At 35.1% G+C, this 26285-nt stretch overlaps 1 protein-coding gene across 11 annotated transcripts in view; it reads right to left on the reverse strand.

Moving 5' to 3' along the window:
- The window catches only part of ADAM22 (ADAM metallopeptidase domain 22), a 262714-nt gene that overhangs the window by 57170 nt on the left and 179259 nt on the right, over positions 1-26285 (reverse strand). For all 11 annotated transcript variants that reach the window (XM_025378403.1, XM_025378401.1, XM_025378400.1 and 8 more), the window contains 8 exons: positions 18008-18078; positions 15629-15703; positions 13870-13941; positions 12892-13058; positions 11380-11464; positions 9914-10004; positions 8288-8339; positions 1441-1540 (listed from right to left, as the gene is read on the reverse strand). In XM_025378403.1, the coding sequence (XP_025234188.1) occupies positions 1441-1540; positions 8288-8339; positions 9914-10004; positions 11380-11464; positions 12892-13058; positions 13870-13941; positions 15629-15703; positions 18008-18078 (713 nt within the window). The remainder of the gene's footprint in view (positions 1-1440; positions 1541-8287; positions 8340-9913; positions 10005-11379; positions 11465-12891; positions 13059-13869; positions 13942-15628; positions 15704-18007; positions 18079-26285) is intronic.

A 26285-nucleotide genomic window follows, 5' to 3' on the forward strand; every position in this document is an offset into this window, starting at 1 on the left:
CCTTCTGATACAGGAAACTATTTCTTAGACAATGAGAAAAGCATCAAAAAATTAGTATATCCATTGATCTAATTAATATAAAATACAGCTCCTCCTATTAAGATAGTTTTGTAGCAAACTAAAATTAAATTTTCCCCAGAGATTGAAGCAGATTTTGACCTGTCCAAGTGTATGTTTTAGGTCTGTTTTATTGTTTAGCTCTTCATCAATTTTGTTCTCTTTTGAATATAATGTATCCTATGGTGATAGGCAAAATTAGTAAATAATTGTTATATGCCAGATACATAATATTCATTTAAAAGCTAATCAAAGTCTACATATCATAGAATGAAAATGTACACACACCAGTAAACAGATGGACATACACATGCACACATATACTTTCATAACTAACTAGAGGGAAAAAAAAAAACAAAATAAAGAATATATACAACAACAACAAAACCCACTTGATTTTAAACATTCTTTCTTCTACAAATGAGTCAACTTTTGTCTATATTTCATTTTTGGTTGAAACAGATCATAACAAATTAAAAAACAGTCAAAATGGAAACTTATCCAAATGAAAACCACACTTATTCTCTTACTCTGGGTTTACAATAATCAGTTATTTTGGTAAAAAGACTTGAACTGTTTCGTATTTACGGCAGCAGTGACACAGTTCAAATATTCTTTCCAATCTTTTGAAGAGCCTTAAAATTGTCAATTCGTTTTTCAATTCAATTCAGTGAAATTTCTAAATTTCACTGTAGTGAACAGAAAATTAAACCAGGTAAATTAAATTGATTTCAAAGGCAATGGTGCATATCCCTGTGGTGCACAGAAGCATTTCGCGGTTCACATAATTCACAAGGACAAAGCATTTTTTTTTAACATGCAAAGTCTTCAAAATGCAGGAGGAAGACCTTCTTTCTAGTCAGTAACCAGAGGATGCACCGCAAGTTGTAAAAGCCTGTGACAAAGTCCAAGATCATCTTCATTTCTGCTTTAGAAAGACTTGCTTTTCATATTGAGAAATACTTGTAATTTTAACATACTGCTCATTCAGAAAAGCAGTGTAGGGAGTGATGAGGGTAGATATGCCCCTACATTCTACCTGTATGAGTTGTGATTAGGTAACCAAAAAAAAAAATAAGCATCAAGAAAATAAAAAAGAAAAGTAATAAAACCATTTTTGTAAACTAACTCTGAATCATCACTTGGCTATAAAAAAAAGAAAGTGGAAAATTTTCAGACAGCAAACACTGTTATTTCAGAATAGCCCAAAATGCCCAACATTAAAGCTGACTTTGAATATTCAGATATATAGCATATCTAGAATATGTACATATAGGGCAAGTTGAAAAGCTCTCTAAGATTCAATAGTTGAAAATGTGTATTTATAATATTTTAGAAAGATTGATAATTAATATCATAAACCTTGTTAGCCACACTTATTACCTTAGAAGGTTTGTTGAAAAGGCAGGCACCACCTCCACTATTCAGGAAGTCATGATACTCTTCAACATTACACTGGGTGAACTTTTTAGGAAGATAATAGCTATAAAAGAGAAGAAAATCAATAGCTGGGTTCAACTCATCTTTCTCGTTTGTGAATATGTCTGAAAACTGAACACTTAAAATTGTATATTACTCTTTAAAATGAGGGAATAAAGTCTACTTATGTATGACATTTATATTCAATCTATAAGAGTTTTGTTCAATTAATATTTCTAAATTCTTCATTTGGTGACTAATAGTTACTGTGGGTTTTTCATTATTTGCATGTGCATTCAAGTTAAATCAAGGAGAGCTGGGAAAAATTTATTTCATAATGAGTCTTCCATAAATATTAAAACTGAGCTAGAATCCAAACTGCAGAGCATTCCACAAAATAACTGACCTATAATATAAATGTGTCAGGTCTTAAAAGTCAAAGAAAGAGGAACTGTTCCAGACTGAAGGAAGCTAAAGAGACATAAAAACGAAATGTGATTCCTTTTGTTACAAACGACAATATTCAAACCTGGGACAATCTTGAATGAAGGCTAAGAATTAGATAATTTTACTGGTTGTATAGTGGTTATGTAGGAGGACATACTTCTTTGTAGAAAATGCAAAGTCAGGTGTTTAGGAGTAATGGCATACTAAGCAATTTATGATCCACCAGACAAAAAGTTTCTTTGTTATTAATCTTGCAACTCTTCTTCAGGTTTGAGGTTTTTTGTTTTTTTTAAAAAAAAGTATTCTTAAAAAAAACTAGTAAAAGGTCAATAGAAAAAAGATCTTGATTAGAGAATAATTTGGCAACATGCATTAAGAATCTTCAAAAAGAGCACACCTTTGGATCTAGTAATTCTACTTTTAGAAATTTTTCTTGAGGAAATAATTAGCTATGTGCACAAAGATGTATGAACAAAGATATTTGTGGTCACACAATTTATAACAGGAAATAACAAAAGCATAAACTAAATGTTCAACAGTAAGAACTGTTAACTAAACTGTGATGTAGTAATAAAACAGAATACCATAGAGTTATTAATGATCACAGTGTTGAAGAACAGGCTCAGAAAAATGCTGACTATACAGTGTTAAATACCAAGGTTATCACTGGGGAAAAGTCACCAAAATTTTATTTTCTATATTTTTAAAACATTGTTTTACATTGAGCTTTGATAAAAAGGGAAAAAAGATAAGAATGAGTAGTTTTTATAAAGTTTCCAGTAGCCTGCAAAAACTGTCCATTTATATCCCTACTTCTTCTAAGCATAGTTAATACTTTGTTATCAATTAATGGAATTTATAACGATTATTTACCCTAAACTCATTTCTAAAGTGCTTCATGCCAAACTCTCCAAATAAAGCTGTCTTGGGTTTAAGTTGTCTGAACTCCCTTACTTCCTTCACCTCCACTTCCTATAAGCAGATGAGGAGGGTTTCCAGATGCTACAGGAATTTAATCAACTTGAACAATCAGCCTGTTTTGCAGCCTCCTGCCTTGCAGCCTGCTCTTTCCCACACTTTGTACGGAATGTGGTCACCTAGTCAGCTGGAACCAACTCCGGACAAACTGACAATTTATAAATGAGCCCAAGTAAACTTTCCTCATTACCATGCTAAAGTCTCCACCATGGGAGGAACTATAGCTTCATTACTATAACTTGAAACCTACGTGCTGACATAATGATTCACTGTATCTGTACCACTGGGACCCCTCCTCTACATGCGATGACACACCCTCTCCCCGTCCACCTCCCCATAAAACCCTCCTATTGCTTTCCCTCAGGAACACACTCGGCTACAGAATACTCCCAGAGCTCTCTGTACTTGTGACTAGTAATAAAACTCCCATTGATCAAAACCTGCATTTTTTTTTTTTTTTTTTTTTTTTTTTGAGGTAGGGAACTCATTCTGTTGCCCAAGCTGGAGTGCAGTGGTGTGATCTCCGCTCACTGCAGCCTGGACCTCCTGGGCTCAAGTGATTCTCCCACCTCAGCCTCCTGAGTAGCTGGGACTACAGGCATGTGCCACCATGCCCAGCTAATTTTTAAGTTTGTACAAAGTTTCCCCATGTTGCCCAGGCTGATCTCGAACTCCTGGGCTCAAGCGATTCTCTCAAAGTGCTAGGATTATAGGCATGAGCGACTGGGCCAGCCAAAACCTGCATTCTGGTGAAGAGTTGTTTGTTCTTGCCAGGCAAAGGAACCAGGTTTTTTTCAAGTAACAAATCCTAACAAGACATGAACTTTATTCTTCATTTGAAAGTTTCTTACACATATTGTAGCTGCACCAGACCAATCTGGTTCAACTTTTATGTAATAATGTTATGAATTGTTTCTCAGTTGCCATGGACCCTCAGGTCACATAGCCTGACCATGCTCAGATGAACCAATGGTGCAACCACAGGAGGAATCTAAATGCTCAGCTGAGAAGCAGGAACTGAATTAAGCAGCAGACACGATGATAAAGTTTGGATGTTTGTCCCCTCCAAATCTCATGTTAAAATATGACCCCAATGTTGAGACTGGGGTCTAATGAGAGAGTCCCATGAATGGCTTAGTGCCCTTCAAGAGCAAATGGCTGATAATAAGTTTAAAAAGAGTCTAGCATCCCCTCCCTTCTCCCCTGCTCACTCTCTTGCCATGTGACACACCTGCTTCCCCTTGCCTTCCGTCATGAGTAAAAGCTTCCTGAGATCTCACCAGAAACCAAGCAGATGCTGGTGCCATGCTTGTACAGGCTGCAGAACTGTGAGCCAAGTAATTCTCTTTTTTTTATAAATTACCCAATCTCAGGTTTTCATTTATAACAATGAAAAACAAACTAATATACACTGAATGACAGGATCCAGTATCCAATCAGATTGAGCTCTGGCATCCAGTCCGATAATGCCTCCTAGCACTACCTCATTGCAAGATCCAATCAGATCATGCCTCATTACCCTATGCTTATAAAACCTGACACAGCTTCCAGCTCAGGGAGACACTGCTTTGGGAACTATCCATGGTATTCTACTTACTTGTTAAAAGTAATAAAATCTCTTTCATTTAATCTTCCTTGGTTATGATAATTAAGTTGATACCCACGAAGTGACCAACCAAGCTACCTGTTTTACAGTAACAATATTACTTCCTTTTTCCTTGCAATGCTTTTACTCCAGCCAATGTTTTTATCACCTTTTCCTCTAATCCATCCAACATATCTCTGCCAGAGTTATCAAATTTAAATAGGTCTTTTTTCAAAGTCCCTCCTTTTATTTATTTATTTATTTATTTATTAACAGAGTCTCACTTTATTTATTTATTTATTTATTTATTTATTTATTTATTCATTCATTTATTTAGAGATGGAGTCTCACTCTTGTTGCCCAGGCTGGAGTACAGTGGCGTGATCTCAGCTCACTGCAACCTAAGCCTCCTGGGTTCAAGCAATTTTTCTGCCTCAGCTTCCTTAGTAGCTGGGATTAGCTGGGATTACAGGCGCCTGCCACCACACCCAGCTAATTTTTGTACTTTTAGTAGAGATGGGGTTTCACCATGTTGGCCAGGCTGGTCTTGAACTCCTGACCTCAGGTGATCTGCCTGCCTCAGCCTCCCAAAGTGCTGGGATTACAGATGTGAGCCACCATGTCCAGCCCCAAAGTCCCTCTTTATCCTACTGGTCAAAACCTGAGTTGGATCCATACTGCCAAAGTACAAAGTCACTAACTCTTAGTGTAGGACTCTTAGAAGTCAAAGTCTAGTTGAGCCTTCTATAAAGGCCTCTCTGTAAAAGCACCCTCAGGGTCACAGCCAAGCCCACCCTCCTGCCCACTGCAGAGCTGGGAGGAAGCTCAGTCTGTTCTCCAACACTTGGCAGTGACGGTATACTCCCCAACAGGGAAGGTTTTAAAATATATGAACAGTTGAAAATTTGTGGATTGTTCTTACCTTTATTTTTCCACATCTGACTTCTAACTTGTGAACAGTTCTGTATTCTTAACTATATAAAGCCTTATTCCTCTGCCTTAACATAGCCCCTTCAAATATCTGAAGGCAGATATCATGTCTCTCCCCTGCCTCTGCCCCCACAACTTCTGTTTCACAGAATAATATAGCTATTGTATTCAGTGCATTCTTCAAATTTTAATTTTTGTACCTTTAAATAGGACTGAAGGTATTCATTTCAACCCTGCTTTCTAATATTTAGCTGTACAGAACTTCAGAAAGTAGAAATGGTAGGGAATGTACCCATGGGAACAAATGTCCATAATTACTGCTGCTTGGTGATATTTGGCGTAATCAAATTATTGCATCATATCCCATAGTTTTATACAAACGGCTTTTCTCTTACTTGCATCTCTTTAATGTAAGAATTCCAGTGTACACAGCCGTATGTATCTGAAGGTAGCCATTTGACTTCACTGTATATTATGCTTAATGCTATGCAGATTATCTATTAAACATTTTAATAATCAGGATAATCAAATATACTACGTAGGATTTAAAAGACAAGAATCTCTAGTATGAAATTAATTGTTAAAACTGCACCTATAGAACTTTTATCATTTCCTCTCATTACTAAGCAAAAAGTCCAAAGATTTTTGGAGAAATATTTTACTTTATTATTGTTATTAATATTATTATTATTATTATTTAAGACAGGGTCTCACTCTGTCACCCATGCTGGCATTCAGTGGCACAATCATGGCTCACTGCAGCCTCAACCTCCCCAGAATCAGGTGATCCTCCCACCTCAGCCTCCCAAGTTGCTGGGACTACAGGTGTGTGCCACCACGCCTGGTTAATTTTTGTATTTTTTGTAGAGATGGGGTTTCGCCATGTTGCTTAGGCTGGTCTCAAACTCCTGGGCTCAAGTGATCTGCCTGCCTCAGTCTCTCAAAGTGCTGGGATTACAGCCATGAGCCACCGCACCTGACTGGAAAAATATTTTAAACACATGTTTGCATATATATTCCCTCCATCATTTATTTTCCTTGTTATACATATCCTGCGCGTTCAAAATTCAAATACAATCAAGAAATATTTGTTGAAAATCAAGTTTGTACAAAGGATTATGGTGTGAGGTCTGAAATATGTGTTAACATAATAAGCAATCTCTCAAAAATTTATAACTAATTTGTGAAAGGCAGCATAAGTACACATGATTAAATTATAAGGCAGGGGTTAAAATTATAACAAATCTCAGATGGTTAGAAATGTGGTTAGATAGAGGAAAAAGGGAAAGGCATTCCAGATGAAGAGAACATATTGAGGAAATCAAATGAAGTTGGTAATTAATGTACAATTACGGTGAGCAAGTATTTAAGAAGCTGAAAATCTATGTAGTATTATGATTAGCAAATCGAAAAAGCTAGAAACTCCGGTACAATTATGGTAAGCAAACCAATCATGAATAGTAGGGGAAAAGGAGATTGCAGATGAGAATGAGGAAAGATTATGGGCATCTAAATAATGAAGCTAAGATTTTGAACCACATTCTTTAGACATCAGAGACTTACAAAATTTCTGAACAGGACAATGGCATTTAATGAACAAGAGTTGTATATTAACAGGATGGCTAAATCTCACAAACATCATGTTGATTAAAAAAAAAAAACAGCAAGTCACAGAAGAATACATACAGCATGATGTATTTCACATAAACTGAAAACATGCAAACCAAATGCTATGTTTTACTCCAACACACATACATACTAAACAGTAGAAGTATAAAGGATGACTTGAGAATGATAGGAACCAAACTCAGATGGTGGTGACCTTGGCTGGGGTTGGGGATTAATAATGGAGGACATAAGGGAGATTTAACCACAAATGCAGTATTTTACTTTTTAAAAGCTGGATAACGGGTGTACAAATGTCCACTGTTTTATTCTTCATACATTTTTAATGATGATGATTCCAAACGTATCATTATTGCCCTAGTTTAAACTTTTACCATTTTTTGCTATTATTATTTTAGTAGCATTCCAACTTTTTTTATTTCCATAGGTTTTCTGGCGAACAGGTGGTATTTGGTTACAAGAGTAAGTTCTTTAGTGGTGATTTGTGAGATTTTGGTGGACCCATCACCCAAGCACTGAACCCAATTTATACTCAGTATTTGAAATGTTATTAAAATAATAACAGCAAAAGATGGCCAAAGTTTAAACTAGGGCAGTAATGATAAGCTTGGAATAAAAGGGATAACTGTAAAATTTACTTACAAGAATAAAAGACAAGCATTGATGACTGAGCTTGTGAAGGGGAGGACAGTATACAATGAAAATCTTTCTCAGGAGAGCAGACTGTACATTTCTCTTCCCAACTCCCTTTTCAGTGATACCACATTATGAAGCCATCAGTGACAGCTTGAAGTCAGCCATTGTGGGAATAGTTACACCTCAGAAAAGTGAGAAATCTACAAATCCAGGCTGTTTTCTAATTTTTGTTTTCAAGAGTTAACTTACCAGCACAGTACTGTTTATAAACCATTTAATTAGAATTGAAGGAAATGAAAGGAAAGGGAATTAGCAGGCAAGCCATCAAAAACAAAGTTGTCCCTCATTTCTTACATTTATAGCCTAGATTTAAGGCTAAAGAAAAAAAAATATCTGATGTCTACCAACTTAATCGACATCAATTGTTTTTATAAATAAGAGGTTATTTTGCAAAAATATTTTATACACAGAACCATTAAGAATAGTTATTTCTGATTTCTTATAAATGCTAGATTCCATGCACTAAGTTATTGAGTGTCATATTCCTCAGAAGACAACAGCACAGCAGGGAATGTAAGACTGAGTTATTTTCAAATACAAATGGCTCACCCGGTGTCTCCCATTATGCACCCGGACCACGTGTCCTCGCATTTACATTCACCTAAGAGAAAATTAACACACATGCCTTGTTATAAAGTGAACACAGTTGCACTAAAGCAGTTTCTGTTTTAAATTCATTATCTCCATTTTATTCCTTAAAATACCTTTTAAAAAGTAATAGCTTCTTTCTAATTCATCTTACAATAGTTTTTTATGTAATATACAACAAAAATATACTTTGACCCTATCAAGATTATATAATTTTTGCCAAAAAAACCATTGTATTTTAACTAATGGCCATATTTAAACTGTTTAATCAAATACCAATGGAAGAATGAAAAACTTTATGGCATTATTAAAGGATCTCAGTTTCACAGGCCTTTATGAGAACTATCATAATTTCTTGACCATTTTTGAAAGTCTCTGCACACACCAAGGTTTCTGGTAGAACGCAGGGGAAAATTATTGGGTAAGCAGAAGGGCTTCAGAACCAGGAAATATTAGGGTTCAAAACCTGAGTTTGCCATTTGATATATGTGTAATCTTAGAGACATTATTCTTGTAAGATCTAGTCACTTCACCTATAAAATGGGGCTAAAAATGGGTGCCCTGTAGAATTATCTGGAGAATTAAATGAGTATCTAAACGGAAGTAATACCAGCATTCAATCATCTGGCATATAATAAGTACTCTATAAATGGTAATAGCTTGTTTTTTTTTTTTTTGTTTTTTTTTTTTTTTTGAGATAGAGTCTCGCTCTGTGGCCCAGGCTGAAGTGTAATGGCACAATCTTGGCTCACTGCAACCTCCGCCTCCTGGGTTCAAGTGATTCTCTTACCTCAGTCTCCTGAGTAGCTGGTACTACAAGAGCCTGCCACCACACCTGGCTAATTTTGGTATTTTTAGTAGAGATGGGGTTTCACCATGTTGGCAAGGCTGGTCTCAAACTCCTAACCTCAGGTGATCCACCTGCTTCAGCCTCCCAAAGTGCTGCGATTCCAGATTATAAAAATATTTACAATGTTTGTTACTAAAATAAAAATGGAAATCATCAAATTTTAATGGTAAATACACAGTATTTGACCATTCAGGGTAAAGTGACTTTACCTACTTGAGAAAAGACATTCTTCACAGATACCAAACCTAGCATATTTTACTAGGTCCATTTATTAACTAAGCTTTTTATCAGTTCTGATCCTGACAGGGAAATTCTACCTCTGTGGCCACGTTCAGAGATGTTTTAAATAAAACATAAAAAAAACAGTATGTCTGAAACCTATATGCCTAGAATTCTCTACTAAACATTTATGATGAACAAACTGGGCTTATTTTTTCCCTTATAAGGTTAAATTCAGCTTGAATTTATTATCACATGGCTTTAAAGTTCACTATAGTCATAGAAATTTCCACCTATAATGTAAATATTTATTTGTATTACTTTGGAAAACAACAGTTTGTGCTGTTTATCTTTTATCTTTTACTACCATTCTTTTACTACCATTCAAATTCTTTTTATCTTTCACTACCATTCAAATTCTTTTCATCAAGCAACTAAATCAAAAAATTTTATGCTCCAAAATATTTTACAAATAGTCTATTTTAAATACAACTAACCACACATGCACTAAAACTTACCGCTTGCTAACTTTCTTTTGTCTGAGATAATACCAATATTATGGGCTAATGACTGGGCAAGTGTAACAGCCATTAAATCAGTTTTCCCAAACTGAAAAACAAAAACAAAAATAAAATATATATAAATCCAACTTGTCACTGAAAAAGAACCAGAGAAAAATGTCACAATATCGCTGAAAATAAGTAATTTCTAAGCAATTTCTTTAGCAGAGGCTAAACATACTGTAGCCAGCACTGAATATGCATTTGGGAAAAAGTGGTAAGAAACAAAAATCCATGTTTGATTAGGTCTTACAGGGAATACTAGAAGTCAGGAAATAATCACAGCTTTTGGGTTTTGGAAATGTATATCTGAGTCCAAATTTCACCAGTGACATTCTTGAAAAATTCAATATTGGTATATAATTAAATCAGTCTTTTGGATAATACAAAATAAAATTAAATCGGTAATTTTTTTTAGAACTTGTTCATCTTTGTGTCCACTTGTAATCCTGAAATTCCCCTCAAGTGGAATAGAATGGGGCTTCAGAAAACAAATGAAATGAGTAACAGGAGGTAGTGACAATCTTTGGGCAATAGAAACTGAAGAACTGAAGAACTGAGGATATATTTTTCAATTTGTAGCCTCTTAAAGATACAAGTATTTTCTTTTCGATCATCTCTAATAGGTTTAGTGCCTTAGGAGTAAGAGAAACCCTTTGGAAAACCTATTCTATTTTTCTTATCTCCAAATCTGTTAAATACTAAGGAAAAAATATCCAGTTGGGTTGTTAGGTGACAACCTGATGCTTCAGGGAATTATTCAATTCCCTGGAAAATCATTCAAAGTGAATAATAGGGCCTTATTTTCAATGAAGGTAAAGGTAAAGATTCTCTCAATTTAATCTGTAAGTAGCTTAATCTGGAAATTATTCCAAGTATAACATGAATATATAATAATCATCACATATTATCTCCCATTATTTCCCCAGTCTGTTCTCTGGTCACTTATAGTAACCATATTAGTTTTTTATTTAATTTTTTATTTTATTTTATTAATTAATTAATTTATTTACTTACTTATTTAGAGACAGGGTCTCACTCTGTTGCCCAGGCTGGAGTGCAGTGGCGCAATTTGGGCCCAATACAACCTCTGCCTCCCAGGCTCAAGCCATCCTCCCACTTCAGCCTCCCCAGTAGCTAGGGCTACAGGTACATGCTACTATTTTTGTATTTTTGATAAAGATGAGGTTTTGCCATGTTACCCAGGTTTGTCTCAAACTTCTCGTCTCAAGCAATCTGTCCACCTCAGCCTCCCAAAGTGCTGGAATTACAGGAATAAGCCATTGTGACAGGCTGCCATATTGATTTGTAATGTAGCAATCTAACATCTGGAGTATGTGAATACTGAGAAATTCTCTCTTAAGTATGAGGAAAACATTTTCAGCCATCATACCACTTTGTATTGTACAGATGTTCACACCTACTTCATTCACGCCTCCTCCTTTCAGCAACGAGCAAATCCCACCAATATAAGCTGCCCCGCTCCGGCTACTCTCAAATTGACTTCCCCTTTTAGAAAAGGAAATGAAAAATGCTTACTGTTCACAGTTCAAACATCATAACACCTCTCATTATTAGTTTACCACATTTATTTTCTCAATATACATAAGATTTCTATACAATATACTCATGTTGCAAGGGAAGAATGTGAAAATTGTTTATACATGTAACCAAAGAAAAAGGTTTATAAGGGATGTTTTCTCACAAGATTAATAAATATCTTAAATTGAAGTATATCTATTAAAAAATAATTGGTTGATATGATGTACTCTGAAAAAGACACAAAATCACTTCTCTGGTATTTCTGCCAAAAATACGTAACTTAACATCAGGCATTCCCATGAGGAACAGTCAATAAAATAATTGGCCTATATTCTCCAAAAGTATTAAACTCAAAATAGACAAAAGAAAGCTGAGGAAATCTTTCAGATTAAAGGAGACTAAAGAGACATGATGATTAAATGCAATGTGTGATCCTGGATTGGATTTGGATGGGGAAAATTAGCTATAAAAGACATTATTGAGGTAATTGGTGAAATTTGAATATAGACCATGGATTACATAAAAGTATTGTTTACGTTAAATTTTCCAGTTTCAATAATTTACTGTGGTTATATAAGAGAATGTCTTTTTACTCTTAGAGAATATATACTATTTAATAACAAATCCCCAGTAAGTGTCTTCAACTTATTTTCAAAAGGTTCAGGAAAAAAAAAAACAAAAACAAACAAAAAAACTGAAGGATGGATGAATGGAAGGAAGGGAGGGAGAATGGAAGAAAATTATGAAACAAATGGAGGAAAATGTGAATAACTGATGAATCCGAATAGAGGGCATATGCAATTTCCTTGTAGTATTCTTGCAACTTTTCTCTAAATTTGAAATTATATATAAAGTTACCCCAAAATACATCTTTTCTTCCTTTTATAACTTTCTTCAACAGTTCTGACTTTAGATGATAGATTTTTTAAATTCTACTATATATAATTTGCTATTACGTCAAATATGCATGCTATCAAAAAAAGAACATAAGAGTGAGAAAAAATTAAAAATAAATTCCAGAAATACTAAGCTCTCATCTCAGAACCAAAAACAGAGAAAACATTAACATTTAAAAGACAGTAACTTTAAAGAATATAATTTATCTGCAGTTAAGAATACTATATACATTAGCAGTATTTTTACTCAGTAAATGCTCTATTTAAACATCTTGAAAAATTAAATAAATATTAAGTAATAAAATAACTCAAAATTAAAACTTACACTTTCATGGCAATTTTAAACAATCTATACTTTAAAACTTTTTCCAAATCTATCTGCCATCTGCCATGTCAAATCCTAATTGTGTAATGTAGCAGAAAGGATACATTTCAGTCACAATAAAGCATTTAACACAAAATCAGAAAAAGTAATACATCATTACAGAAGTTACGTACGAAAAAAGGTGTACTGCATCACTTTTCTCTTTGATAAAATCCCTCCTGTATTTCATAAACTCACGTAGGGTGATCAATGGATTTTCAGATATGGCAAACTTGTTGTCAGTCGCCCAGGTTTCCATAGCAACCAATACTATCCTGGTCTTAAGTTGGTCTTTATATATCTAGTATATTAATAAAATGAACACATCAGCTGTACATGTGGTAAAATCAAACAGTTTATGAATAGGACTACAAAACTCCTTTCATGGAAAATTCTTTGAGTTTTAGTTAAAGCGAGATAACTTTCTAATTTACGTGCATTTCCCTTGAGTAACTGAGACTGAAATTGTTGACTAATACCCAAAGAACAGAGCACTTTTTGGAAACAAAAGGTCCCTTTTGACGAATACTTGCACCCTATTCAAGGTTCCACCTAAATCTGTTTTCTGGTATCCTGGAAAAAGAATTCATGCATGCTTGAGTTCCCTTAGCCAAAAATGGAGCAATGAAGACTCTCCAAAGAAATAATTTATATACAACCTGACTGGCTCTGATTAGACTTGTGAAGAAGGTACTAGCACAGCCTCATCAAGGGAAGATTTGGGAAGTATGGAGGTATAGTGGAATTATTTAGTTGCATCACTGCCACAGCACCAGGCACTCTTGAAAAAGGTACAACTGTTGTACTGCTTCTCCATCATTATAAGTCACTGTGAATATCTTTGTTAGGGGTATGACACAACCTCTGTTTTTACAGTGTGAAAAACACAGGATGGAATTTCAGGCATATCTATGGATAACTTCGACCAGTTCCTCTTCCCAGCCAGACATCAAAGTCAATAAAGTCTATTGCAAGGTCACCCGGGACTTACTAGACACCTTAGTTGAAGTGCAACATAGAGCAGTGAAACTATAAGAATCATATTATCCATTCTATTAGCAATTAGGAAATAAGATTCTTCTAGGGCAATAATGGACTGGGTTGATACTTACTATGTCTGCCATGTTCACCACAGACTTCGCATAGGTATTGGTATGTACAACGGAAAGCCGATGTTTTTTAAACTGAAAGCAAAAGAAAAAAAGTGAAGGTCTTCCAAAGTGATCAGAAAACAACCATCTCATCAGAGAAAACATGGTGCAATTGAAAGATCCCTACAAATGTTAAAAAAAAAAAAATCTTTTCTGTAAAAATGTGCTTTCTGTAAAAAAATGTCAGAGTCAGTTGAGAGCAAGTTCTTTATCTGCTATGTTGCCTGAGACAAGGCTCTTAAAGGATTGAGGCCTCAATTTATTCATCTGGGAGATGAAGTAAAAAATATCCAATCCATCCATTTCATAGATTTATTTTTATCGGCATTGTTATTCAAAATGATAAAACATATGAAAGTTGTCTATGAATTGCAAGACATACAAATCTAAGTAGGGGTATAGACAGTAAAGTGGATGTGAACACTGCTAAAAGCATACAAATCGAAAAGTTCTATAAGACTTATTCAGGAAGAAGAAAGCTCTAAGATAAAGGTCACAACAAGGTGGCATACAGGGCAGATGTGGATCACATAGATCTTTGTTTAGTCTCAAATGTGTTTTAAAAATCAGGAAATATGTAAAATCCAATTTCTGGCTTCAGTTAAAATTAGCATTCCCACCTGGTAATAACTGGCAAACACTGAGAGGCAGTTGCTTCCCTTAGACAGGCCACACACCATTCTTTTCACCACAGGCCTCACCCACCTATGCTGTCTTATACCTGGTTCATTTCACTTATATTATATGTCTACAGATGTCTATGGATATCTAAATTTGTGACTATCTAAAATGCTCAAAATATATGTTGTTATAACTTATTTTATAAAAGTCCTGGGGAACAGTAACATTCACTGGATTCAAATAGGTGGAAAGATAAAACTTAGACCTAGCTTGAAGAAGGAAGCAGCACTCAATCTTGATTATGTTGTGATTATTATTATTAGCAACTGTAATAATTAAGATCTAAATTATGTATTTAATCATACATAAATAAATGATAATCTTTTCCTCAAATAAGCAGGTCAAAGTAAAATGCACTTGTACCTGAACTTAAGTAAAATTCAGCAATATGCATCATTAAACATTTTTAGTTTAAAACTTTGGTTACATGGAACAATTAGCATTATAACTCATTGCTGTGCTATGAATGTAGTCATACTGCCAGCAATATGCCCATTAACTGAATATAAACACTATGGGTCAAAATAATTTGATTCAACAACATGAAAGTTTTGTCAAGTTCTTATCCTAAGAATCTTCACTGGTTAGCTATGTAAGCATTTGCATATGATTTCTGCATAGTAACACCAAAATAGAAAAATTGCTTTTCTTTTATTAAGATAAAGTTGTACCTTGCAAACTAAAATGTCACATAATTGGTGCCTCACTTTTTCAATATAAAATGGAATTTCCATTTTTTTAAACCTTGTCATTTTAGTAAGTGGAGATTCAAATATTAGCACCTCTACTAACCAAGCAAATTCAAAAGTTGATACTGAGTTACAAAGTATTTTTGAAAACTCAAAAATTACTGCTAGTTATTTCCACCTATGAATATTTCCTAATTGCAGGTTGTTGCTAGTTAACAAATATATTTGATTATACAAATACCTTCTCCAGGTTACAGCTTGATGGGCTTCTTGTTTTTTCTAAACATATTTTTACACTCACCAGTTTTACCCTAGGCACGAACAGGCTTAAAAACAACAGCAAATCCTACCATAAGGTGATCATTCACAATCATCAGTTCAATGTATTTGGTTTCTTCTTCTACATTACGAGGATATCGACGAAGCTGTAACACAGGAAAGGAAACAGCACCTAATTCAGCCCTCTAAACTCGGCTGTGAAAACCTAAAAAATATGGAAGAAACTGACAAAACAAAATTTTCCCTTTTTATTCCTTCAGCATTAAAAAATTTTTTCATCAATTTGTTTAGTTTCTGAGTTGGTAATAAATTAACATGGCTCAGAAAATTTAAGAAGTACAAAAGAACAGAAGATGAATGTCTTCCTCTCACCTCTATTCTCCACCTACTCAGTTCCTAGTCCTTCCCCCACAATGGATACAGCAAGTTACTGGTTCCTTCCAAAAATATTTATGCATATAAAACTAAATGTGAATATATCCTTTATTTTGTACTTCCGTTTATTTCACTCCTTTCTGCATCTAGCAATTTTATTTAACAGTCTATCTTGAAAATAGTAACATATGAAGAGCATTCTTTTGGGTCCTCTGAAGATCTCTGAGAGGGTACAGGGACTGGAGTGATTGGCACTTTTATTATTTAATCTCCAAACTGGGAGTGAGTCACGTGCCTTCATCTAGGATGGTTCAGAGGATCCCCAAATGACATGGGGTCTTTGTTAAAATAGCTTTGAGAACTCCCAGTCAGTCTTATCGATTACAGCTAGCTTTCTAGAATATTGTCCTATTCTTTCAGTCTATAATTCAAAAACAATAGTTTCACATTAAATCCTGATGGTAATCATTTTATCTCACTGGGCCTCAAGATAAATATGTCTCTACCTATTCATATAAATATATATATATATGTTTATATATGAGTTTATATATAATCATATATATGAGTTTATATGTGTGTATATATGTGTGTGTGTATATACATATATAAACATTCACAACATTTATAAAGGTCGTAGTAGTAATTCACGGAACACATGGGTCTGAGAGGCAATATATGGCGTATATGTGGTTATAAGCACCTCTCTGAGACCAGACTTCCTAGGTCAGAATCCCAACTCCACCAGAGTCACCCTATGTGGCTTTGGGCAAGTTTCTTGATTCTCTTATGTTCAATGTCCTCATCAGTAAAATGAGGATATTATAGGTTGAACATCTCTCATCTAAAAATCCAAAACTCCAAATGCTCCAAAATGAAAAACTTTCTGAGCACCAATATGACACTCAAAAGAAATGCTCACTGGAGCACTTCAGATTTCTAATTTTTGAATTAGGGATGCTGAACCACTAAGTATCATGTAAATATTCTGAAATCCACCCCTACTCTCCCCTCCACCACACACACACACACACACACACACACACACACACACACAAATCAAAATCTGCAACACTTCTGGTCCCAAGCATTTTGGAAAAGGTATACTTAACCTGTGATAACACCTTCCTCTTAAGGTTTTTGAGGGTTACATGTGTTAATATAGTTAAAATTCTTATAATAGACCCTATTATAAGGATTTTACAAGGTAAGTATTCAATAGTATTCAATAAGATTTAGCAATAATTATTCACAATAAAAATCTGTCTATAAACATGTATTTTATTTCAAGGTAATAAAAAGAAGACACCTGATTCCTTCAACTTCTTGATCTTACTAGAGATCTATTTCCTTCATCTTGTGTTTTTATTGGCCACCTCCCCTGCCCACATCACCACAGTGGTGACATCTTGATTCTGATGGCCACAACTCTTAACTTTTCTAAACTACTTGCCAGCTCTGTGATTTGAGCAAGTCATTTTCTCATGTCAGAGTCATCATTTTTCTTTCAGTGAAAGGGGAATAATAGTACCGACTTCATTTGGTTTAAAGCACCATATCAACAGTTATTATTACCCAGTCCAATATCCAGTGGAACAATCATAAAGCCCATGACCTAATTTTATATCCTGGACTCCAAAGATTGCTCAAGTGAGACAAAAGCATTTTGTGGCTTCACAACTGGATTGATTCATTCCTAAGGGGTTATAGTCAAGGTAATAAATACAAGGCAAGGATATAAACCATACAAGTGGATTCCACGATGTGTTACATATCTGGGCAAGGAAAGAAGCCTATTGTAGAAAGAACCTGAGATGCCACAAGCAGGAGCCTCATAACCCATAATATGATGAAGAAACATATTATCACCACTGTCTTGAATCCTTTTTGCATCTGTGAAATAACATGGTTCCCCTTTCTGCTGCTTCTTCAGATCTGTCACCCTTACAGTTTACCACATCCTGACAAATTCCCAAACTAATACTCACCCTCTCACACAGACTTACCGTAGATTAAAATGATTGGCAGTTGACAATTGTTTTAAAATAACACGACATACCACTGTGAATACATACCTGCCGTTTACTCCTTTTTGGTCTTGGCTTCAAAATAAATTTTGGTGGAGTAATGTTTACTTGTTGAAATTCTAAAAGGAAATTAAATTTAATTTAACTTAGTGAATTTGTCAGATTTCTTCAATATAGGGCAAAGTTTTACCTGCCCTTCTTTCTTATGAATTTTATAATATATAATGCTATACTTAATGATCACACAAAACATTTAGTATGTCAATACTAAACATTAATTTACTATGTTAATACTAAATAAACATTTAAAGGATGAATATAATTTGCAAAATATAGAACATTATTTCTGTTCTAATTTACTTCAAAAAAATTTTCATATTTCTCCTATAAATATCATTACGTTATTTACTAGGAATCTTCTAAACAGCCAACTCAACTTTCACTTCCATTACTAACCTTCCCGAGGCAGCAAAATATAGAAGACGAGCAATGAGAAGTAGAAAAAATAATCACACATTTCTGAGTTCATAATTTATTAAGAAATTGTTATAGGACACCAAAGTTTTGAGTTAATTTTTTCCAATTAATTTACATTCTTCTTTGCCCATAACCAAATTAATCTCAGGCTTTATCTGCTCTTGGTAGCAGATGTGAAAATCATACATCAACTGTTTATGCACATAGATTCATCTCTGAATATAAGATTAGGTTATTTATAAGGGAGGATTTTTCTACAAAGTGAAAGGAAAGTTGCAATCTTTCCCTAGGGTACAGATTTCCTAAAACTTTGATGATTGAACAATCTGAAGGGGCTTATTATAGGAATAATGCTATAAAACACTCAAGGTGAACCATTATCATTATTTTTGGATACTGTTCATACAGGAGAGATAATAATGGTCAGAGAAATCTGTGACCAAGAAGTTGAATAATAAAATCAGGGTAAGGAAATTAATATTCTCTCTTTATTTCATGTTCAAATATTCTCCCATCATGTCATTTTTCAGAGTGCTATGGCCTGGGCATACAAGGGATTTGCTGAGAAAGGGAATAAGTTCTCTTTTATAATTAAAAAAAAAAAAAAACTAATAGGAAAAACAGAAAAACAAGATTACAAAAGTAACCCATCTCATATCAATAATTCATTAAATGTAAATAGACTAAACGTTGCACCTAAAAGGCAAAGATTACGAGACTGGATTTTTTTTTTTAATGCAAGACTTAACTACATGCTGTTTAGAAGAGGGGCACTTTAAATTTAAAGTATGGAAGAGGATACACCTTACAAACATTAATCACAAGAGAACTGTGAAGGAAATATTAATATCAGACAATGTAACTTCAGGACAATAAGTATCTGGGAGAAAGGAAACGATTTCCTAATTATAAATGGGTTGATTCATCAAAAAGACACAATGCTCCTAAATGTTTATTCACCTAATAACAGAGTTTCAAAATACATAAAGCAAAAAGTGACAGACCTGAAAGGAGAAATAGACAAATTCAAAGTTACAGTTAAGGATTTCAACAATCCTCCCTCAGTAATTGAAAGAAAAAAAAAAGCAAACAGAATCATATGGACACAGAAGACTTTACACTATCAACCAATTTAACTAAGTTGGCATTTTTAACACTTTACCCAATAATAGAAGAATACATATCCTTTTCAAGAACACATGAAATATTCACCAAGACAGGCAATATCACAGATCATAAAGCAAGTCCCAATAAATTTTATTTAAAGAAAATGAAATGACACAGAGTATTTTCTCTTATTGCAATTCTATTAAATTAACAAATCTATAATAAAAAGGTGCTTGGAACAAAATAACCAAGTATTTCGATACTAAGCTCTACATTTCTAAATAACCCATTGGACAACGAAGAAATCACCTGGTAATTTAGAAAATGTTTTGACCTAAAGTAAAAATATGACAAGTCAAAATACGAGGGATGCAGGTAAGGCATTTAGTGCTTGAAGGGAAATGCATAGCTTTAAGAGGTTATGTTAGAAAAGAAAAAAAAGTTTAAATTATGATCTAACCTTCCACCTTAACAGCCCAGAAAAATAAGAGCAAATTAAACACAAATCAAATAGAAAAAAGTGAGACTAAAAACTTAAAAACAAAAATCAATAAAATTGATCAGCAGGACTTGATCAATAAAGAAAGCAAATCACTACAGATTCTATAGATATTAAAAAGATAATATGAGGATATTATTAAGAGCTTTGTGCCAATAAATTTGTTAATTTAGATGAAATTCCTTGAACATGTGTATATGTAGATAATCTGAATAATCTTGTATCTATTAAATAACTTTAATTCTTAATTAAACTCTCCAAGAAAACCGTAAGGTCAGATGACTTCACTGATGAATTCTACCAAACATTAAAGGAAGAAATAATACCACTTTTACACAAACTTAAAAAAAAAAGAGTCGGAAACTTTTCCTAACACATCTTGTAAGACCAGCAAAACCCTGGTACTAAAACCAGAAAAGAAAACTAGAGTCCAATATGCTTTCTGAACCTATACATTAAAAATGTTTAACAAAACATAGGCAAATCAAACCCAGTAATACACAAAAATATAATCCACCATAACCAACTGGGGCCCATTTGAGAATGCAAATTAGTTTCATATTCAAAACATCAATTTATACAATTCATCACATTAACAGATTAAAGGAGAATGATCATCTCAATAGACATAGAAAAGCTTGACAAAATTCAACACCTATTCTGGATAAAAACTCTTAGCAAACTAGAATAGCAGACTGATAAAACTACTCAGCTGCAAATATGTACTACCTTTCATAGAAAAGGAAGGATGAGCAGAATCAAGAGCTGAGAACATAGAGCCAAGAGTCATGGAGAATTCTTTCCAGGCCTTGAAACCCAATCAAAAAGGGTCAACATTTGCCCAGCAGAATTTCAGAACTGCAATGTCGGTGTCTTTCTTGTTTCTCAAATGTTCCCTCTTTTGTAAGCGAATGTCTATAGCTGGCCCATTACTGGATCCTGGGAGTACATAGGGCAGATAACTTGTCTCTTTAGTTTTACATACAGAAGGATTAAGAGAAATTACATCCAAAGACCCTCATCCACACCTGGACCTGATTTAGATAATGAGATTCTAGACTTAGAGCAGATGCTATAACAGGATGAAACTCTTAGAGACCTAGGGAGGAAGAGAATGTATTTTGTAGGTAAAAGAGACAAGAATCACTGGGGGCCAAAGAGAAGAATTTGACAGACTTTAAGATGACCTCTAATAGTCTCCACCTCCTGGTACTCACGCCCTTGTGTAATACCCTCTCTCTGAGTGTAAGTAAAACCTGTAACTTGCTTCCAACCAATGGAATACAGCAAAGGTCATTTCTCCAGATAACATTATGTAAGATTGTAACTCATCTTGCTAGAGACTCTCTTTCTTACCGGCTTTCATTACACGAGCACCAGTGTTGTGAGCTGCCCTATGGAGAGGCCCATGTGAGAAAAAGAGTAACCATCAGCCAAAGCCAGCAAGAAACCAAGGCCCTTGGTCTAAGAGGCTAAAAAGAACTGAATTCTGCCAACAACCACTGCATATCCTTCCACAGTTGAGCCTTGAGATGAGACGAAGTCCTAGAAAACACCTTCACTGCAGCCTGTGAGGGCCTTTGAAGCGGAGAACCCATCTAAGCCATTCTTGGACTCCTGATCCACAGAAACTATGAGATAATAAGTGTGTATTGTCTTAAGAGGTGCATTTTGTGATAATTTATTACTCAGCTACTTTCTAATTTTTCTGTACATAATAAAAATGTATTCCTCAGCAATAGATAACTAATACAATGCCACTGTATAATCTCATTCCCTTGAGAGAAGGCTGGACCCTGTGACTCATTTCTAATAAATACTATACAGTAAAAGTGATCAGATGTTGCTTTTGAGATCAGGTTAACAAAAATACTGTAGCTTCCATCTTAGGCATTGTGTCTCATTCTCTCTCTTCTCTTGGTCTCTCACTCTCTCCTAGAACAAGTTAGCTACCAGGTTGGTGGGGGACAACCCTGTGGAGAGGCCCATGTGTTGAGGTACTAAGGCCTCACAACAATCGTATGAGTGAGCTCAGAAGCAAATCCTCCCCAGCTGAGCCTTCAAATGAAACTGGAGTCCCAGCTGACAGTTACGCTACAAACTCATGACACCGTGGGCCACAGGCACCCAGCTAAACCATACCCAGGTTCCTGATTCTCAGAAATTATGAGATAATAATGTTTGTTTATTAAAGCCACTAGGCTTTAGAGTAATTTGTTACACAGCAATAGATAATACAATAGATAAGCAATAGATAATAACTAATACAACATCTACACTAAAAATGCCCAAATACTGAAAGAAATTTTAGACTCACTACTAATAATATGCTGTTTTTCCCCATTAATCCATACTTTTAATACAATTCTAATAAAAATCCCAGAATTTACAGAAATTGACAAGTAGTTTCTAAAATTTGTAGGGAAATATAAAGAGCCCAGAATAGCCAAAATTTTGGGGGGAAAAAACAGAATTGGAGGATTTATGTTATTTGATTTCAAAACTTATATAAAGCCACAGTAAGCAAAACAAAGTATGATAAGGGTAGCCAAATAAAGTAAGAGTCAAGAAATTGACTCTTTTTTTTTTTTTTTTTTTTTTTGAGACGGAGTCTCGCTCTGTCGCCCAGGCTGGAGTGCAGTGGCCAGATCTCAGCTCACTGCAAGCTCCGCCTCCCGGGTTTACGCCATTCTCCTGCCTCAGCCTCCGTAGCTGGGACTACAGGCACCCGCCACCTCGCCCGGCTAGTTTTTTGTATTTTTTAGTAGAGACAGGGTTTCACTGGGTTAGCCAGGATGGTCTCGATTTCCTGACCTCGTGATCCGCCCGTCTCGGCCTCCCAAAGTGCTGGGATTACAGGCTTGAGCCACCGCGCCCGGCCGAAATTGACTCATATTAATACTTTTTGACAAAGACATCAAAACAATTCATTGATTAAAGGAAAGGAAACTCTTTTCAACAAATGGTATTAGAATAATTGTGTATTCACATAAAAAATAATAAAATAAAACTTAACCCCTACTTTTCACCGTGCACAAAATGTAATTTGAAGAGGATCCTAGATCTAAACATAAAAAATAAAACTATAGAGTTTTTAGAAGAAAACACTAGAGAATATCTTCAAAACTCGGGAGCTAGCAAAAATTACTCAGCATGGAGAAAGCAATAATGATAAAAACTAATGTTAAACTTCACAAAATTTAAAACATCTGTTCATCACAAGATGCCATTAAGTAAGTAAATGAGCAAACCAAAGACTGGGGAAAAGATATTCATAAGCCATATTTGGCAAAGGCCTTCTATCTAGAATATGTAAGTACTCCTACAACTTAACAACAAAAAGACAGAAATTCTGATTAGTGGCGAATAAGTGTATATCCTACACATCATTAATCAAAAGAAAAATGCAAATTTAAACCAAAGTGAGATAGCACCAAATACACTAGAACAGCTAAAATTAAAGAATAACAGAGCAGATGTTGGTCAAGATGTGGAACAATTAAAACTCTCAGAGTGCTGACGCAAGTATACCACTTTGTGTACCCACTTTGGAAAACGGTTTCAGCAATTCCTCATAAAACGGTGGTTCTCAAAGTGTGATTCCAGCACCAGCAGCATTAGCATCACCTGGGAAGTATTGGAAATGCAAATTCTCCAAACCCACCCAAGATATACTGATTTAAAACTCTCAAGATAGGGCCAGCAATCTGTGGTTACCGGTCCTCCAGATGATTCTGACGCATGCTAAAGTTTGAGGACACTTTCAACACAGTTAAACATGTACCTACCCTACGGCCCAGCAAATGTATTCCTTGGTGTTTACCGAAGAAATTAAAATATGTGCCCATAGAAAAGACTTGTACAAGAACGTGCATAGTTGCTTTTCTCATAATAGTCAAAAACCAGAAACAACCCAAATGTCCATCAACCAATAGATTAAAAATTGTGGTATAGGCCAGGCGTGGTGGCTCATGCCAGTAATCCCAGCACTTTGGGAGGCCAAGGCAGGTGGATCACCCAAGGTCAGGAATTTGAGACCAGCCTAACCAACATGGTAAAACCCTGTCTCTACTAAAAATACAAAAATTAGCCAAGCATGGTAGTGTATGCCTGTAACCCCAGCTACTTGGGAGCCTGAGGCAGGAGAATTGCTTGAACCCAGGGGGCGGAGGCTGCAGTGAGCCGAGATGGCACCATTGCACTCCAGCCTGGGCAACAGTGCAAGAACCCATCCCTCTGCAGAAAACAAGTAGCATATTCATAGGACACAATATATTCAATAATTTAAAAGAATGAACCATTGCTACTCTTGACAACATAAACCTCATAGGCATGTGCTAAGCAAAAGAAGCTGCAAATAGTACATGATTCCATCTGTATAAAGTTCTACAACAGACAAAAGAAACGGCAGAGGTGGAAGGCACCGACTACAGAGGGTACAAAGGAAGTTACTGGGGTAACAGAAATGCTCTCTCTCAACAAGAGTGTATGTATGTAAAAATTTATTGAATAGTACTCAAGACTTTTCTATTTCATTGCATATTTTTTTAACTGGGTACATAGGCATCCATAGGAAATAAGATTTTCCCAGAATATGTTCTCAGAAACACTAGTCCTGAGACAGGTGCATGCCATGTAAAGGAAACGTTCCACAGTCCAACAAGTTTGGGGAACAGCTGATCCTATTTCTATCTCTGGGAAATGCATACAATATAACAAGATGATGATGTTGATAATCTATAACCCAGTTAAACTTTATGCATTCTAAAATAAATAAGCTTACTTTTGAGACTATTTCACAGAAATTGTAGTTGTGACATTTATTTGTCTATTTCTTGTTTTCTTTTAATTTATCACAGTAAATCATAAGTAATGTTGGGAGACAAAACTCTCTCAAAATTGACAGTGCCAACTTCTGATGAGGAAAACTAGAAACTAATTGAAACAGACCTGAGTTTTCAAAGAATATGTCTAAAAAATCATTTTAATAACAGCAAAACTGCCAAGTCACCATCAAAGTTTCTGCTGGAAAGAAACCCTGAACAATTTCCTCAAAAAAAAAAAAAAAAAAAAAATCCTAGCAAGCCTACAATCAAGTCTTTAGGGGAAAATCTTTATTTATTACTTTAAATATTAATTAATGTTGACTGCTTCCAGTAATACCCATTAAATTATAGCTTTATTCCCACACAGCTAGTCATGATTTATTTTCTTATCAGAATAGGGATTGTAAAAAGTTTTATAAGACCACTGAAAGAACCATCTAAAAAGTCTGTGAGAGGTTAAGAGCATCTATATTCCCATTTGAAAATTTTTCAAAATAGTAAATTCTATTAAATCTTCTCTCCCTCTGGCAGCAGGAAAGAAGGGGAGAGAATGTTCATTCTCTTTAGGGAAATTACAGGAGGATGAGGAGTTAAAAACTTATGTCAGAGAGAAAGGAACATTAGGAAACATTTATTTCATTTTCTGATGAAGGGACAATGTAAACTTCTAAGTGATTTTCTAAGCATTAGTTTAGGATTACTCTCAGGCTGGTGATTTCTCCATCTCCCTCTGTGATTCTCTACCATAGTACATTTTCATAGTGTCATAATTCAAAACTCAACTTCACCCCTTGCTAGCTGTGGGACCCTGGAAAAGACAAACTAGCTGAGCTCTGTTTCTTCATCTACAAACTGGGAATAACATTAATCTTACAAGGCCCTGCAAAGCTTAAAATGAGATTAAAAATTAAAATAATCAGGCTGGGCACGGTGGCTCACACCTGTAAACCTGGCACTTTGGGAGGCCGAGGCAGGTGGATCACGAGGTCAGGAGTTCGAGACCAGTCTACCCAATACGGTGAAATCCTGTCTCTACTAAAAATACAAAAATTAGCCAGGCGTAGTGGTGCATGCCTGTAGTCCCAACTACTCGGGAGGCTGAGGCAGAAGAATTGCTTGAACCCAGGAGGCTGAGGTTGCAGTGAGCTGAGGTCGCGCCACTGCATTCCAGGCTGGGCGATAGAGCAAGACTTTGTCTCAAAAACGAAACAAAACAAAACCAAACAAAAAATAAATTAATTAATTAAATTAAATTAAATTAAATAAGGTTCACTAAATAGGGGAGGAAGCATCTCCATACCAGATATCCAGATATCTTCTGAATAAAGATATTCAGAGTGCTGTCTGTCTTCAGGAGAAAACAAATGAGTCCAGCACAGTCAAAGAGAAACGCACCCTACATAATCACTGCTCCACT

The sequence above is a fragment of the Theropithecus gelada genome, chromosome 3, assembly GCF_003255815.1.
Source record: "Theropithecus gelada isolate Dixy chromosome 3, Tgel_1.0, whole genome shotgun sequence".
NCBI lineage: Eukaryota > Metazoa > Chordata > Mammalia > Primates > Cercopithecidae > Theropithecus > Theropithecus gelada.